A 13,785-nucleotide genomic window follows, 5' to 3' on the forward strand; every position below is an offset into this window, starting at 1 on the left:
CATTTATTTTGATTCCCACTCCCCATTTCTATTCCCCGTCCTCCCATGTGCAACCTTCCTAATATGTTTGATACGCATCTTTTTGTTTGTATGTATTTTTAGAAAATGTTTGTTTTTGTGTGCAAAAAAAATTAATTAAAAAAAAAAAAAAAAAAGACGGAGTCTCGCTCTGTCCCCCAGGCTGGAGTGCAGTGGCACGATCTCGGCTCACTGCAAGCTCCGCCTCCCGTGTTCACACCATTCTCCTGCCTCAGCCTCTCAAGTAGCTGGGACTACAGGTGCCCACTACCACGCCCGGCTAATTTTTTTGTATTTTTAGTAGAGACGGGGTTTCACCATGTTAGCCAGGATGGTCTCGATCTCCTGACCTCGTGATCCGCCCACCTCGGCCTCCCAAAGTGCTGGGATTACAGGCGTGAGCCACCGCGCCCAGACTAGATTTTTTTTAATAAAAAGAAAAAAAATTTAGGGGCCGGGAGCGGTGGCTCACACCTGTAATCCCAGCACTTTGGGAGGTTGAGGTGGACAGATCACTTAAGGCCAGGAATTTGAGACCAGCCTGGCCAGCGTGGTGAAACCCCATCTCTACTAACAATACAAAAATTAGACTGGTGTGGTGGCATATGCCTGTAATCCCAGCTACTTGTGAGGTTGAGGCAGGAGAATCACTTGAACCCAGGAGGTGGCGTTTGCAGTGAGCCGAGATTGTCCTACTATACTCCAGCTTGGGTGACAAAGCTAGACTCCATCAAATAAATAAATAAATAAATAAATAAATAAATAAATAAATAATATCATGGAACAACATACAATATTCAAAGTTCAAAAGAAGCAAATAAATAATTGCCGGGCATGGTGGCTCATGCCTGTAATCCCAGCACTTCGGGAAGCCAAGGTAGGCGGATCATGAGGTCAGGAGTTTGAGACCAGCCCTGCCAACATTGTAGAACCCTGTCTCTACTAAAAATACAAAAAAAAGGCCGGGCGCGGTGGCTCACGCTTGTAATCCCAGCACTTTGGGAGGCCGAGGCGGGCGGATCACGAGGTCAGGAGATCGAGACCACGGTGAAACCCCGTCTCTACTAAAAATACAAAAAAATTAGCCGGGCGTGGTGGCGGGCGCCTGTAGTCCCAGCTACTTGGAGAGGCTGAGGCAGGAGAATGGCGTGAACCTGGGAGGCGGAGCTTGCAGTGAGCCGAGATTGCGCCACTGCACTCCAGCCTGGGCGACAGAGCGAGACTCTGTCTCAAAAAAAAAAAAAAAAAAAAAAAAAAATTAGCCAGGCATGGTGGTGCACACCTGTGATCCCAGCTACTTGGGAGGCTGAGGTGGGAGGATTGCTTGAACCCAGGAGGCAGAGGTTGCAGTGAGCCAAAATCGTGCCACTGCACACTCCAACCTGGGCGGGAGACTGAGATTCTGGCTCAAAAAAAAAAAAAAAAAAAAAAAAAAAAAAAAAGGCCGGGCACAGTGGCTCATGCCTGTAATCCCAGCACTTTGGGAGGCCAAGGCGGGCGGATCACGAGGTCAGGAGATCGAGACCATCCTGGCTAACACGGTGAAACCCCATCTCTATGAAAAATACAAAAAATTAGACGGGCATGGTGGCGGGCGCTTGTAGTCCCAGCTACTCGGGAGGCTGAGGCAGGAGAATGGCATGAACCCGGGAGGCAGGGCTTGCAGTGAGCTGAGATTGTGCCACTGCACTCCAGCCTGGGCGACAGAGCAAGACTCCATCTCAAAAAAAAAAAAAAAAAAAAATTATCTGGGCATGGTGGGGTGGGCACCTGTAATCCCAGCTACTTGGGAGGCTGAGGCAGGAGAATTGCTTGAATCTGGGAGGCAGAGGTTGCAGTGAGCCAAGATCACACCACCGTACGCCAGCCTGGGTGACAGAGCAAGATTCTGCCACAAAAGAAAAAAAAAAGTGTTGTTTAGGATAAAAATGTGGTAAAAATAAAAATGAAACAAGGGAATAATGGTATTATTTTACAGATAAGAAAAATGAGGTTGCTATTTACCCAAGCTTCAAAAGACTTTCAGGGTCACAAAATAAAGGAAATAATAAAACAAAATTCACTCATGGGTACTTCTGGCAGGAGTGGGACTAGAAGAGGGAGTAGGGCCAGCTGGGATCAGCCTGGTGTACAGGCATGTGGGGGTCCTGGAAATGTTCTATTTTGTGAACGGGGTGGTGGTGTACACATTTTTCCTGTGGTTTTGTAAACACTTCTACTATGCTTTCACATGCTTCTGTATGTATGCTATATTTCACCAATGTCCCATTTTTATTAAAATAATCAAGAAATCCCTGCCAGGCCCCAGGCAGGCTCTTGGTCTGGGCTCACTGGAGGTTCATTATGCACGGGGACCACTCTCCCAGATCTGCTCAGGGGTCTCCACACAGCCTTGACTCAGAGAGGGCCCCTCCCTGGCCTCCCCTGGGAGGACAGAAGCTGCCCCCAGGTCACTGCGTGGCTTGTGTTTCTGCCCAGCATTCTGGAACAAGCTCCAGTAGGGGGATGTACACGGGGTCACCTCTGTCCCTTCCTGTCACACTAGTAGGCTTCACCAAACAGCAGCAGCACAGATGTGGGGAGTGGCCTGGGCCTGCAGGGGTCCTGGGGTCAGCTCGTTTGGGCCCCTCAAGGCTGGGGCTTCAGTCTGGGAGCCACCTTGTCTGAAGGACAGACCCCTGCTGGCTGTGGTTCCTACTCAATTCCTAGACCAAACCTCTGTTGCCCCATGGAGACTGATAGGGAAGACGGGCCCAGGGGCCGAGGGGCCAGCTGACTAGGTCATGGGTAGAGGATGACCCAAACATGAAAAAAATAACTTACCTGGGCCTCTTGCTTATGCAAGACCAGGCCCAGCACTTAGGGGTTCAGGTCAAATCCACTGATCTAGTGCCAAAGGGGTCCTAGCCCACGGGGCAGAAGGCAAGGTTACCATCCTCAGGGACGCTGGCCTGACAAGGACCAAGGTTTAGCCCTCAGAGGCTGCTCCCCACCCATACACCCCTCCGAGGGCTCCAAGTGCTGCCATCCCTGCTACAAGGCCCCTTTCATGTTATGCCCCCACCTGACGACAGAGTGGGAGACCCAAATCTCTGAGTCCTATACCAAAGGAACACGGAGGCACAGAGAACCCAAGGGAGCTGCCCACAGCCACACAGCCAGTGACAGGCCATGAGGCAGAGGCTTTCCGAGGGTGGAAAGAGGCCCTCCCCGAGGCCTCAGCCCTCCTAGTGGGGAGAGTGGGTACCTCTGAGGCGGCACTGAAGGAGGGGGACTCAGGGATGATACAAGCAGCCAGCACCCCCACCCCAACACACACAAAACCCCATCAAGCACAGTCTCCCTCAGCCCTCAACAGGGGAGGAACTGACCTCAGTCCAGGAAACACCCCAACTGCAGAGCCAGGCAAGCGGGAGGGACCCCAAATCCCACAGCCCGGAGAAAGCTAAGGGGGAGGCCTGAGAGGACCGCAGAGAGCACAAGCTCCTAGCTCCAGCAAGAGGAAGCGGGGTAGACGCTCAGAGACTGCAGAGCTCCTGGTTTGCCCCTAACCTGAAGCCCACGGAGGGGCTCCCTGGGTAGACAGGGAAGCTGCCGGGCCAACCTGGGCATATGTGTTTGCCACGCAGAGAGGACAAGCCAGCCAGGCCCCTTGAAAGTTCCAAAAAAGATTATACTCTCACTCCAAAATCCCCCTGCTGAGAATTTACCCAAAGAAGGAAAAAAAATAGCACAAAGGAGGTCACCAGAGGGTTGTTTATAAAGAGAGAGACACTGGAAGATTTAAGTGGCCAGCGAGAGCTGTGTCGTGACGTGCTGTCCTTGCCAGACTGTCTGCAGCCTTTAGACACAGCAAGGCTGAGGCCTGCAGCAACAGACGGTGAGGCGGGCTTAGTGCGGCTGTTTTCTCTGGAACAGAATATATGATACAATTGCGGAGAGATCCTTTAAGACCATACTGAAGCTCCAGGGCAGGAGGCTCTGAACAGACGAAAAGAGCTAATGTGTCCATCTGAGACTCAGTGCACTCATCTGTGAAAGCGGCCAATTCTACCTCTCCAACTTCAGGGGGTGTGAGGCTGAGATGTGGTAATGTAGGTAAAGGCCGTGCCTCGTGGGCTGTCTCAGAGGAGCACTCACAAAACAGCAGCTGGGGCCGGGTGCCATGGCTCACACCTGTAATCCTGGCACTTTGGGAGGCCAAGGCGGCCAGATCATGAGGTCAGGAGTTCGAGACCACCCTGACCAATATGGTGAAACCCTGTCTCTACTAAAAATATAAAAATTAGGCGGGTGTGGTGGCCCATGCCTGTAATCCCAGCTACTCGGGAGGCTGAGGCAGGAGAATTGCTTGAACCCGGCAGGTGGAGGTTGCAGTGAGCCGAGATAGCGCCACTGCACTCCAGCCTGGGCAACAGAGTGAGACTCCGACTCAAAAAAAAAAAAAAAAAAGAAAAAAGAAATAGCAGCTAGTGGCCAGGTGCGGCGGCTCACACCTGTAATCCCAGTGCTTTGGGAGGCCCAAGGCAGGTGGATCACCTGAGGCCAGGAGTTTGAAACCAGCCCTGCCAACATGGTGAAACCCTGTCTCTAGTAAAAATACAAAAATTAGCCAGGCGCGGTGGCACATGCCTGTAATCCCAGCTATTCAGGAGGCTGAGGCAGGAAAATCACTTGAACCCAGGAGGCGGAGGTTGCAGTGAGCCAAGATTGTGCCACTGTACTCCAGCCAGGGCGACAGAGCAAGACTGTCTTAAGAAAAAAAAAAAAAAAAAAAAGCCAGGTGCAGTGGTTCACGCCTATAATCCCAGCACTTTGGGAGGCCAAGGCAGGCGGATCACCTGAGGTCAGGAGTTCGAGACCAGCCTGACCAACATGGAGAAACCCTGTCTCTACTAAAAATACAAAATCAGCCGGGCATGGTGGCACATGCCTGTAATCATGTGCCAGATGGAGAGTGAAACTCCGTCTCAAAAAAAAAAAAAAAAAAAAAAAAGGAAGAAAGAAAAAAGAATAACAGCTAAGGCAAATAAAAGCAAGGGAGTACTGATCAAATCTGAGGTTGGTAAAAACAATAAAAACCAAACGAAAGCACTTAATGATAGTGGTGCTGATGAGGGGCAGGCAAACAGGCACTCGAACCTGTTATTGTTGGAGGGTAATCGGGCAGCACCCATGAGACATGTCAATGCACACAATCTGAGACCCAGGAATTTCACTGCAAGGAGCTTGACTTCTGCATATCCTTGGAATATTATGGCAAAATATGTTCATGACAGCACAGACTGAAATAATTATGTTCAAGACTGGAAAACAAGTGTCCACCAGTAGCAGAAGGGTTGCGGAAATTGTTCCTTCTGCAGAATGGATTCTGCAGTACTGATGATTAAGGGGTGCACTGACACTGCACGGAATGTCTCTATGCACAGCACAGCCTTGTATTTTTTTTTTTCATACGGGGTCTCTGTCGCCCCAGCTGAAGTGAAGTGGCACGATCTCGGTTTACTGCAACCTCCAACTCCTAGGTTCAAACGATTCTCCTGCCCCACCCTCCCAAGTAGCTGAAACTACAGGCGCCCACCACCCACGCCTGGCTAATTTGTGTATTTTTAGTAGAGACGGGGTTTCACCGTGTTAGCCAGGATGGTCTTGATCTCCTGACCTCAGGTGACCCACCTGCCTTGGCCTCCCAAAGTGCTGGGATTACAGGCATGAACCACCGTGCCTGGCAGAATATTTTTATAATATATATAGTTAAGGAAAAGCACAAAACTATTTTTACAAAAGTAGAACCAGAAACTTATTTTGGGGAGAGACAATAAATTCACTGGATTGGGAAGTGGATGTATTTCTAATTTTATGCCTTTCATGGTTTCAATTTTTTTTTTTTGGAGAGGGTGTCACTGTGTTACCCAGGCTGGAGTACAGTGATGCAACCACAGCTCATTGCAACCTCCACCTTCTGGGCTCAAGCGATCCTCCCACCTCAGCCTCCTGAGTAGCTCCCATGTGCATTGAAGGTGGGGCCATAGGGACACACCACCATGCCCAGCTAATTAAAAAAAATTTTTTGTAGACATGGGGTCTGTGTTGCCCAGGGTGGCCTTGAACTCCTGAGCACAAATGATCTGCCCACCTCGGCCTCCCAAAGTGCTGGGATTACAGATGTGAGCCACTGCACCTGGCCTGAATTTTTTAAACCATGTGTAATTTTATGTAACACATATATATTACAAATACACACCATATTTCACATAAATTAAGATGTGTTCACTGGGGTTATCCAGATGGCAGGCTTATAGGTCATTTCTTTTTTAATTGTCATAAAACATATATAACATAAAGTGTGCAACCATCCGCACCATATCCAGAACTTGTTAAACATTCTAAGCAGAAACTCTGTCCCTATTAGAAACTAAGTCATTCCTAGCCGGGCGCGGTGGCCCACGTCTGTAATCCCAGCACTTTGGGAGGCCGAGGCGGGCGGATCACGAGGTCAGGAGATCAAGACGATCCTGGCTAAAATGGTGAAACCCCGTCTCTACTAAAAATACAAAAAATTAGCCGGGCATAGTGGCGGGCGCCTGTAGACCCAGCTACTCGGGAGGCTGAGGCAGGAGAATGGCGTGAACCTGGGAGGCGGAGCTTGCAGTGAGCCGAGATCGTGCCACTGCACTCCAGCCTGGGCGACAGAGCGAGACTCCGTCTCAAAAAAAAAAAAAAAAAAAGAAAAGAAAAAAGAAAAAAAAAAGAAACTAAGTCATTGCTTCCCCCCAGCTCCTGGCAGCCTCTAATCTACCTTCTGTCTTTATGAATCTGACTGTGCCAGGCACACCTCAGATTCATGGAGTCATACAGCATTTGTCCTTTTGTAATTGACTTCTACCACTTAGAATAACGTCCTCAAATTTCCTCCATGTTGTAGCATGTGTCACTTGCCTTTACGAGGCTGAGTAATATTCCATTGTACCAAAAGAAGCACCTTGGTTTATTTATCTACTCATCTAAGGACACGTGGGTTGTTTCCACCTTTTGCTACTGTGGACGGTGCTGCGTGGACATGGACGTGCAATCTTTTGGCATTCCAGCTTTCACTTCTTCGGGTGTACACCCGGAGGTGGAACACTGGATCCTAGAGTAGTACTGTTTGAATTTCTGAATCGCCGGACTGTTCTCCACAGTGGCTGCGCCACCTTACATTCCCAACAGCAGTGCACAGTGGCACTGTTACTTTAAAATTCATGTTTTCTTTTCATGGCTGCTGTGGAGGCTGCACTGTGGGCTTCTTGGTTTGTTCCTGACCTTGCTGGTGCTGTGTGCTGTGCTGCCAATGACCTTCCACAGCAATCTGGGAAAACCCCACACCCTGGACCAGGCTGGTGGTGGCCCAGGTGCAGCAGGGGCAGGGGTGCTGAGTTTGCCCAGGCCTGGAGGCGTCTAGACGGCAGACCTGCACTGCACCCCAAGAGGGGAGGTGGCAAGTGAGGCCCCTCCTGCTGCCCTGGGGCAGGGAGGCTCCTGCAGAAAGTGGAAAACCTTAGTAAGGCACTTACCTCAACGGCCCCTCCCAGCGCAGGGCTTCCCAGTGACCTGGCCACAGCCGTGCCTGGAGGACGAGGTGAGGTGCATGTGGAGTCTGGACTCACTGCCTGTCGTCAGCAGGGAACACAGGCCTGAGTACAACCCCAGAGAGCTGCTCACGGGAACAGCTCACCTGAGCTCTGGGAAGCAGCTCCACGCAGGCCCTGGCTTGCCACAGGTAAGCCAGTGTAGGGCTGGGAACGCAGGAAGCCACAGGTGAGGCCTTTGGAGGCCGGTTCCTCCCACCCACGGGCAGCTGCAGAGTTAACTCCCAAGGGCCCTCTGGGGTCAGGCCTGCAGCTGTTGGGAACTTTGAGCTCCCCTCTTGCAGGTTTCTCAATACTTTTCCAGGGAACACCTGCATAGAATAGGAAGTCAGAGTGGGGAGTGAAAGCTGCAGACCACTGGGCCTGGGCCAGGCCTCTGGATTCAATAAAAGTTTGGTGCTGGGTTTGGGAACCTGCATCGCTGAGATGCATGCTCTAGTTTAGGGATTGCAGATTTGGGCAAAAGACAGCCTCATTTTTTGGAATTCAGAGGCAGGAGTATGGCCCCCAAGCTGTGGCTGCAGGGAGAGCTCCTGCTATCAGCCATGGGTAGGGTACATACCTACCAGGTCCCTGGAGCCCAGCAGGGGCTGAAAAGTGAAAAATGGGAGGTCCCACTGAAGGGCAAGGCTCACCCCGACTCCAGAGCCTGCCTCCCTGCTTGGCTGAGGGTCCTTCAGAGACGAGAGGGCTCCAGAAGGACAGAACCACCCCCAGCTCCCCAGGGAGGCCTGGCCAGCTGGCATTCCCCGTGAGGATGTCGCAAAGGGTGACGCGCTGAAATGCCGCACGGACTTATTTAGTCCTCACCCCGGGAGGCAGCAGGGGCTGCATAGCTAACTGCCCCAGCAGCCCATGGGTTCTGAGCAGGAGGGGGATCTTTTTAGACCCAGGTGGTCTCTGAACAATCTGGAAGGTGGAGAAATGACTCAGTTTAAAACACCCCCATACTGGCTGTGTGGGACTCCAGAACCCAAAAAGAACTCGTAGTGACTGGGCATTTGGGGGCTGTCCTTAGTTAGGTGCCTCGTCTCCTGGCAGGTGGCTCGGCAGGAGAGCCACAGGGCTGAGCAACCTGGTTCTGTCCCTGCCTCCTGGAGCTCCCTGCCCTTGAGGTTTTGGGTTTGTGAAAGTGACGGTGGCAGTGCCGAGCGACAGCTTCAGCACCGTCTGAGCACCACTCTTTGATGTCGACCGAGTGTTTTCTCAATCTCGTGTGAGGTGGTTTCACAGCTTCCGCCGCCTCTTCCAACCTGGCTGTCACCCTGGGGCTGGAGATGCAGGGAATGAGGATCCGTCCTGGGAAATGCTGGGCTGGAGGAGCCTGGAGAGCACAGGGGCTCTCAGCAGGGCTGAGGGGCATGCCAAGGAAGCTGACGGTGGGAGGGTGACAGCTGAGGGCAATGCATGGGGCCTGGGCTCTGGGACCCTGATCCAGTGGATGTGAGTGCGGTGGTGAGCCTGCCATGCAGAGATGAGATTGCGCGGTGGGGCTGGGCTTCCTCCTGGAGTCAGGGGAAAGGTAAAGAGGCGTCGCCTCTCCTCTCTCATCACAGTAATGACAGGTCATGGAGCTGAGGAAGCCCATGAAGCGAGGCTGCATCCGGGAGAGCATGCTTAGGCCAAGGTGCAAGCAGCTTCTTCTACTGGCCGCACACTCACCTGGTGTGACCCCAACTATCTGTGGGGCTTTATTTTTTTTTAAACACTGTCTCTGTCGCCCAGGCTGGAGTGCAGTGCAGATCCTGGCTCACTGCAACCTCCACCTCCTGGGTTCAAGCGATTCTCCTGCCTCAGCCTCCCGAGTATTGAGTAGCTGGGATTATAGGTGTGTACCACCATGCCCGGCTAATTTTTGTATTTTTAACAGAGCGGGGGTTTCGTCATGTTGGCCAGGCTGGTCTCAAATTCCTGGCCTCAAGTGATCCACCCACCTCGGCCTCCCAAAGTGCTGGGATTACAGGTGTGAGCATGCCCAGCCTTTTATGTCTCTTTAGAAGTGGCTCAGATCAAGTGATGTTGTGCAGGCTTTGGGTCTTAGACTGAAAGACTCATAGAAACTTGTTGCCCATTTTAAATTGCAGTTATCAGATGTTCTGAGCTCATTAACTACTGTACACTTACAGTTTTTACATTTTAGGATACGACTTTCTACTGAAATCAAATTTATATTTTGCAGCACCTTGGACTAATTTTTGAATTTGGGATTAGCTGTGACACCCACCCCTCACCTCCGATTAATTGTATACTCAGAGCCATCGCAACTTAAGACACAAGGGAGAGGGTGTGGGAAGAAACTCCCAGCCCCAGAGCTCAGGGTGTGACACTCAGGCTGACCAGTGACAGACTGCTGGAACCAGACCCCAATCTCACAGCTGCAGCAAAAGAGCCAGGCAGACTCAGCTGAAATCTGGCCAAAGACTCTCAGGCTCCAGGGAAATTTACCTACCCAATATGCAAACAGATGAACCAGCTCAGGGTTCCTGAGCTTTCCAACCCTCCTGGCTCCCAACACTAGGGGAAGAAAGTCTATTTCTGGCAAATACTTCTGGGGCTGAATCAATGCATTCCGAATAAGACAAAAATACTAAGACTCTATTTTAAAAAGGGCTTCCATTCTGATCACCCCAACACCATGACTGTACAAACCAGTTTTATTAGGGAACTGCCCCAGGTGCACCTCTGGTTCATGCTCTCATCACACCTGTTTCTCAGATCAGCCCAGGCTCAGAGGCAAGTTACTAGCTAAGCAAAGAGGAAAACTGTTCTGCAAAATAGCAACTGTCAGCTTACTAACATTGCAGAAGGAAGCAAGATTTACTAGGGACATCTGGATAGCCCAGGACAATGACTTCTGGGAACAGGAAGCTCCCTAGGGCCAGATCGTGCTGCCATCCAACTTGGGAGATGACACTATCGTGCTGGGATGGTGGGTAACTCCTTCAAACCCATCCATGTCACAGAACACTGTCTATTCCTTGAGCTTTTGGATTTAGAAATTAGTTACATAAAAAGTACTCTTGGCCCAGAAGCCCCAACATGTGTGTGGGTCTCGGGCCACTCCCTCAGTCCTCCCTGGCTGGAGCAGGGGAGGATGGAGATACATGGAAGGTTGGTCAGGCTCTGTTTTAGAAATGAAGTCACGACTAGGAATCGGGAGTGAGGGGGCAGAGACCCCTGCTGCAATCACGTGCTGAATCATTGTCCTCCTGAGAGCAGGCTCCTACGGTTCCTTCAGTCCACGGAAGTGCTCAGAGCAGGGCAGGCCAGTGTGGCCATGGAGCTGCCGCCCCCTCACTGCATGCCGAACCACTGCTCCTGGTCAGCCCACTGGGCCGCCTCACTGTCGCTGCCCTCCAGGTCCCCTTCTTCCCCACTCCCTTCCATGTCGTCCACATCCTCCTCCTGAGTGGCATCCGTGGGACTCTCCTCCTTCTCCATCTTCTGCATCCCCTCTAGAGACTTCTGGTCATTGGGGTCCAAACTAGGGGACAACAAAACAAAGGAGAGGCCTGAATCTCTGCCTTGTTCTTGCTGGCTGATTCGTCATCTCCCTGGCCCGGCAGTGAAATGACCACACAGTCCCAGAGAATGTGCTAAAGCCTGGCCTCTCCAAACAACTCAGGCTTCCAAGGCTGGGTTGAGGGAGTCTACCACCAGAAGCGCAAAAAGGAGTATCTTTCTAATTTTTAGAGTTCTCAATTTGAGTTTTTCTCCACAAATTTCTTAAACTTTTTCATACCTATTACCTCTAGCATTCTGCTAGAGGCGGCTACCAGATAACACAAATGAAAAAGTGGCAAACAAACATTACCAGGTAAATTCAAATGTAATTCCCAGAAAGTTGGGTTTTTGAGCTATAGGGTTACAAAAAATAGGAATTTCTCTGAGTATAGGTGTCCCATGTTCTTATGATGTAATTAAACATAGCAGCATTTCAGGAGCCAACCAAAAACATCACGCTGTACCATGGAACAGACTTGTAAACACCTAGGTCAGACCCCAGGACCCAAGGCTACCCCTACCCAAGCATTCACATTTAGCAGCTGAGTGTCAGTACATATGCCACCCCCACCCTCAAAGTTCAGAGCCTCTAGGACATTCATTTATTTGCCTCCTAAGCAATCTTTCCTCTTGCCTTGGTGACCATCACCCAAGCCAGCAGGCATCCCACCCCTGGCAAACCCCACCTCTAATGGAAGTCTGATATTTTATTTTCTGACTTGCTTCTGGGATTCTAAAAAGCAGTTAAAACCCACGTTGGCACCGTTTCTACCAATATAAATGCGGACCGATCTGTAATATCTCCTTGTCTCCTGGGTGAAGCCTTCCACATCCTGTAATCTGAAGCTCTCACCCATACCCAGATCTCCTGCCCTCTGGACTCCCACCTTCCCTTCTACAGACTACTATGAAAGCCCTTAGCACGTGGTATGGTCAGTCTGCATGTCTGAGACTGACAGCTCCCGAAACATAGTATCTCCAGTCGTCACTGAGATGCTAGGCACACAAGTGGTGCTCAACTGTGTGCTGAACAATTGAATGTGATCAGACTCTATTAAAGACAGCCCTTCACCATAACCTTACAGACACACAGACAACCCTCAAAGAAACCACTTCTGTATTAAACAGTAAGAATACCACTATTTATTTAGTATTTACTATGTACCAGGCACAGGGCTAAGAGCTTTACATGAAATAATCATTTAACCCTCATTCAATCATTTAATATCTAATAAGGTAGCTAGATATAGACAAGGAAATGTGTTAGTAACTTGCCCAAGATCACAGGTGGTGAAGGTAGTATTCAAAACTTCAGACCTCAAGTTCTTAACAATTACAGTAGATAGAAACATGGGAAAGTACTTACAATACTTTGATTTGAAAAAGAATATAAAATATATACTAGGTACAACCCTATAAAAATATGTATGTGTGGGCAAGGACAGAAGATGAGCTATACAAATGAACACAGATGTTATAGTGGTGTGGGATGGTTATGAGTGAAACAGTTCTCTAATGTTGTTAATATATTTTAAGAAAAAATTTTTAGAAGTCATGAATTCACAAATAACTCTTCTACCATTACTATTATTATTCTGCTTTCAACCATGGACACAAAGTGTGTGTGTGTTTCCATAACTCCTGTGACGCAGCTCACTGCCTCCTCTACCCTCCTCAGTGGCCTTCCCCCAAGGGAGGCTAGTGCCTACCTTAGTGCTATACTATACTGGTCCATTGCCTCCTGATACTCATTGACAGCTACAAGGAAATCTCCTAGGATCCGATGCAGGACACAGTCACTCTGATTAGCCAGCGCGTTCCTCAGCAAAGCAATTCCATCTTCATATTTCTGTTCTCTGCCTGGGGGAATAAAAAAGACCCTCACTGTCCTACTTGAACATTTTGAAAATATATTCCCATCTTAAGTCACGTACAAAAAAACCACAACTACCGTTCTGACAATCTCTTTGCAGACATCCTCAAGAGAACACTGATGCAACACAAAGCGAGGGCAAGCACACCTGAAGCCCTATTCAGTTAAGAAATTTGCAGTTTGAATTATAATGTTTTAAATGGGCTCTTAAGTTTAAAAAGCCAAACTGCTTTTATTTGCCAACTAGCCCAAATTCAATGAACCAAATTATGAGTTCATCATAAATCAGGACTGAAAAAAAAAAAAAAAACAGCGCCAAACGGGAAGTCATAAAATCATCCAGATAGCTCCAAACAGTTCAAAATGGCTAAAATCAGTTAGTTATATTCAGCTCCAACTAATTCAGGACAACTCAAACCACATAATAGTGAGCTGAGGCTGGGCGCGGTGGCTCACGCCTGTAATCCCACCACTTTGGGAGGCCGAGGCGGGTGGATCATGAGGTCAGGATTTCGAAACCGGCCTAGCCAATATGGTGAAACCCCGTCTCTACTTAAAAAAAAAAAAAAAAAAAAAAAAAATACAAAAATTAGCTGGGCGTGGTGGTGCATGCCTGTAGTCCGCGCTACTCAGGAGGCTGAGGCAGAAGAATTGCTTGAACCCGGGAGGCAGAGGTTGCACTGAGCTGAGATCGCGCCACTGCACTCCAGCCTGGGTGACTGAGCGAGATGCCGCCTCAAAAAAAAAAACAAAAAAAAAACA

General features: G+C 49.7%; 1 protein-coding gene and 1 pseudogene across 3 annotated transcripts in view; both read right to left on the reverse strand.

Annotated features, from left to right (window-relative positions):
- Positions 1 to 2,569: 2,569 nt before the first annotated feature.
- Positions 2,570 to 9,356, reverse strand: LOC134732171 (uncharacterized; annotated as a pseudogene).
- A 926-nt stretch (positions 9,357 to 10,282) lies between these two features.
- The window catches only part of ANAPC7 (anaphase promoting complex subunit 7), a 30,735-nt gene continuing 27,232 nt past the window's right edge, over positions 10,283 to 13,785 (reverse strand). For all 3 annotated transcript variants that reach the window (XM_055236369.2, XM_055236371.2, XM_055236370.2), the window contains 2 exons: positions 12,860 to 13,010; positions 10,283 to 11,130 (listed from right to left, as the gene is read on the reverse strand). In XM_055236369.2, coding sequence (XP_055092344.1) covers positions 10,941 to 11,130; positions 12,860 to 13,010 — 341 coding nt within the window. In that variant the 3' untranslated portion in view covers positions 10,283 to 10,940. The remainder of the gene's footprint in view (positions 11,131 to 12,859; positions 13,011 to 13,785) is intronic.

This window comes from Symphalangus syndactylus, chromosome 13 (genome assembly GCF_028878055.3).
Source record: "Symphalangus syndactylus isolate Jambi chromosome 13, NHGRI_mSymSyn1-v2.1_pri, whole genome shotgun sequence".
Classification (NCBI taxonomy): Eukaryota; Metazoa; Chordata; class Mammalia; order Primates; family Hylobatidae; genus Symphalangus; species Symphalangus syndactylus.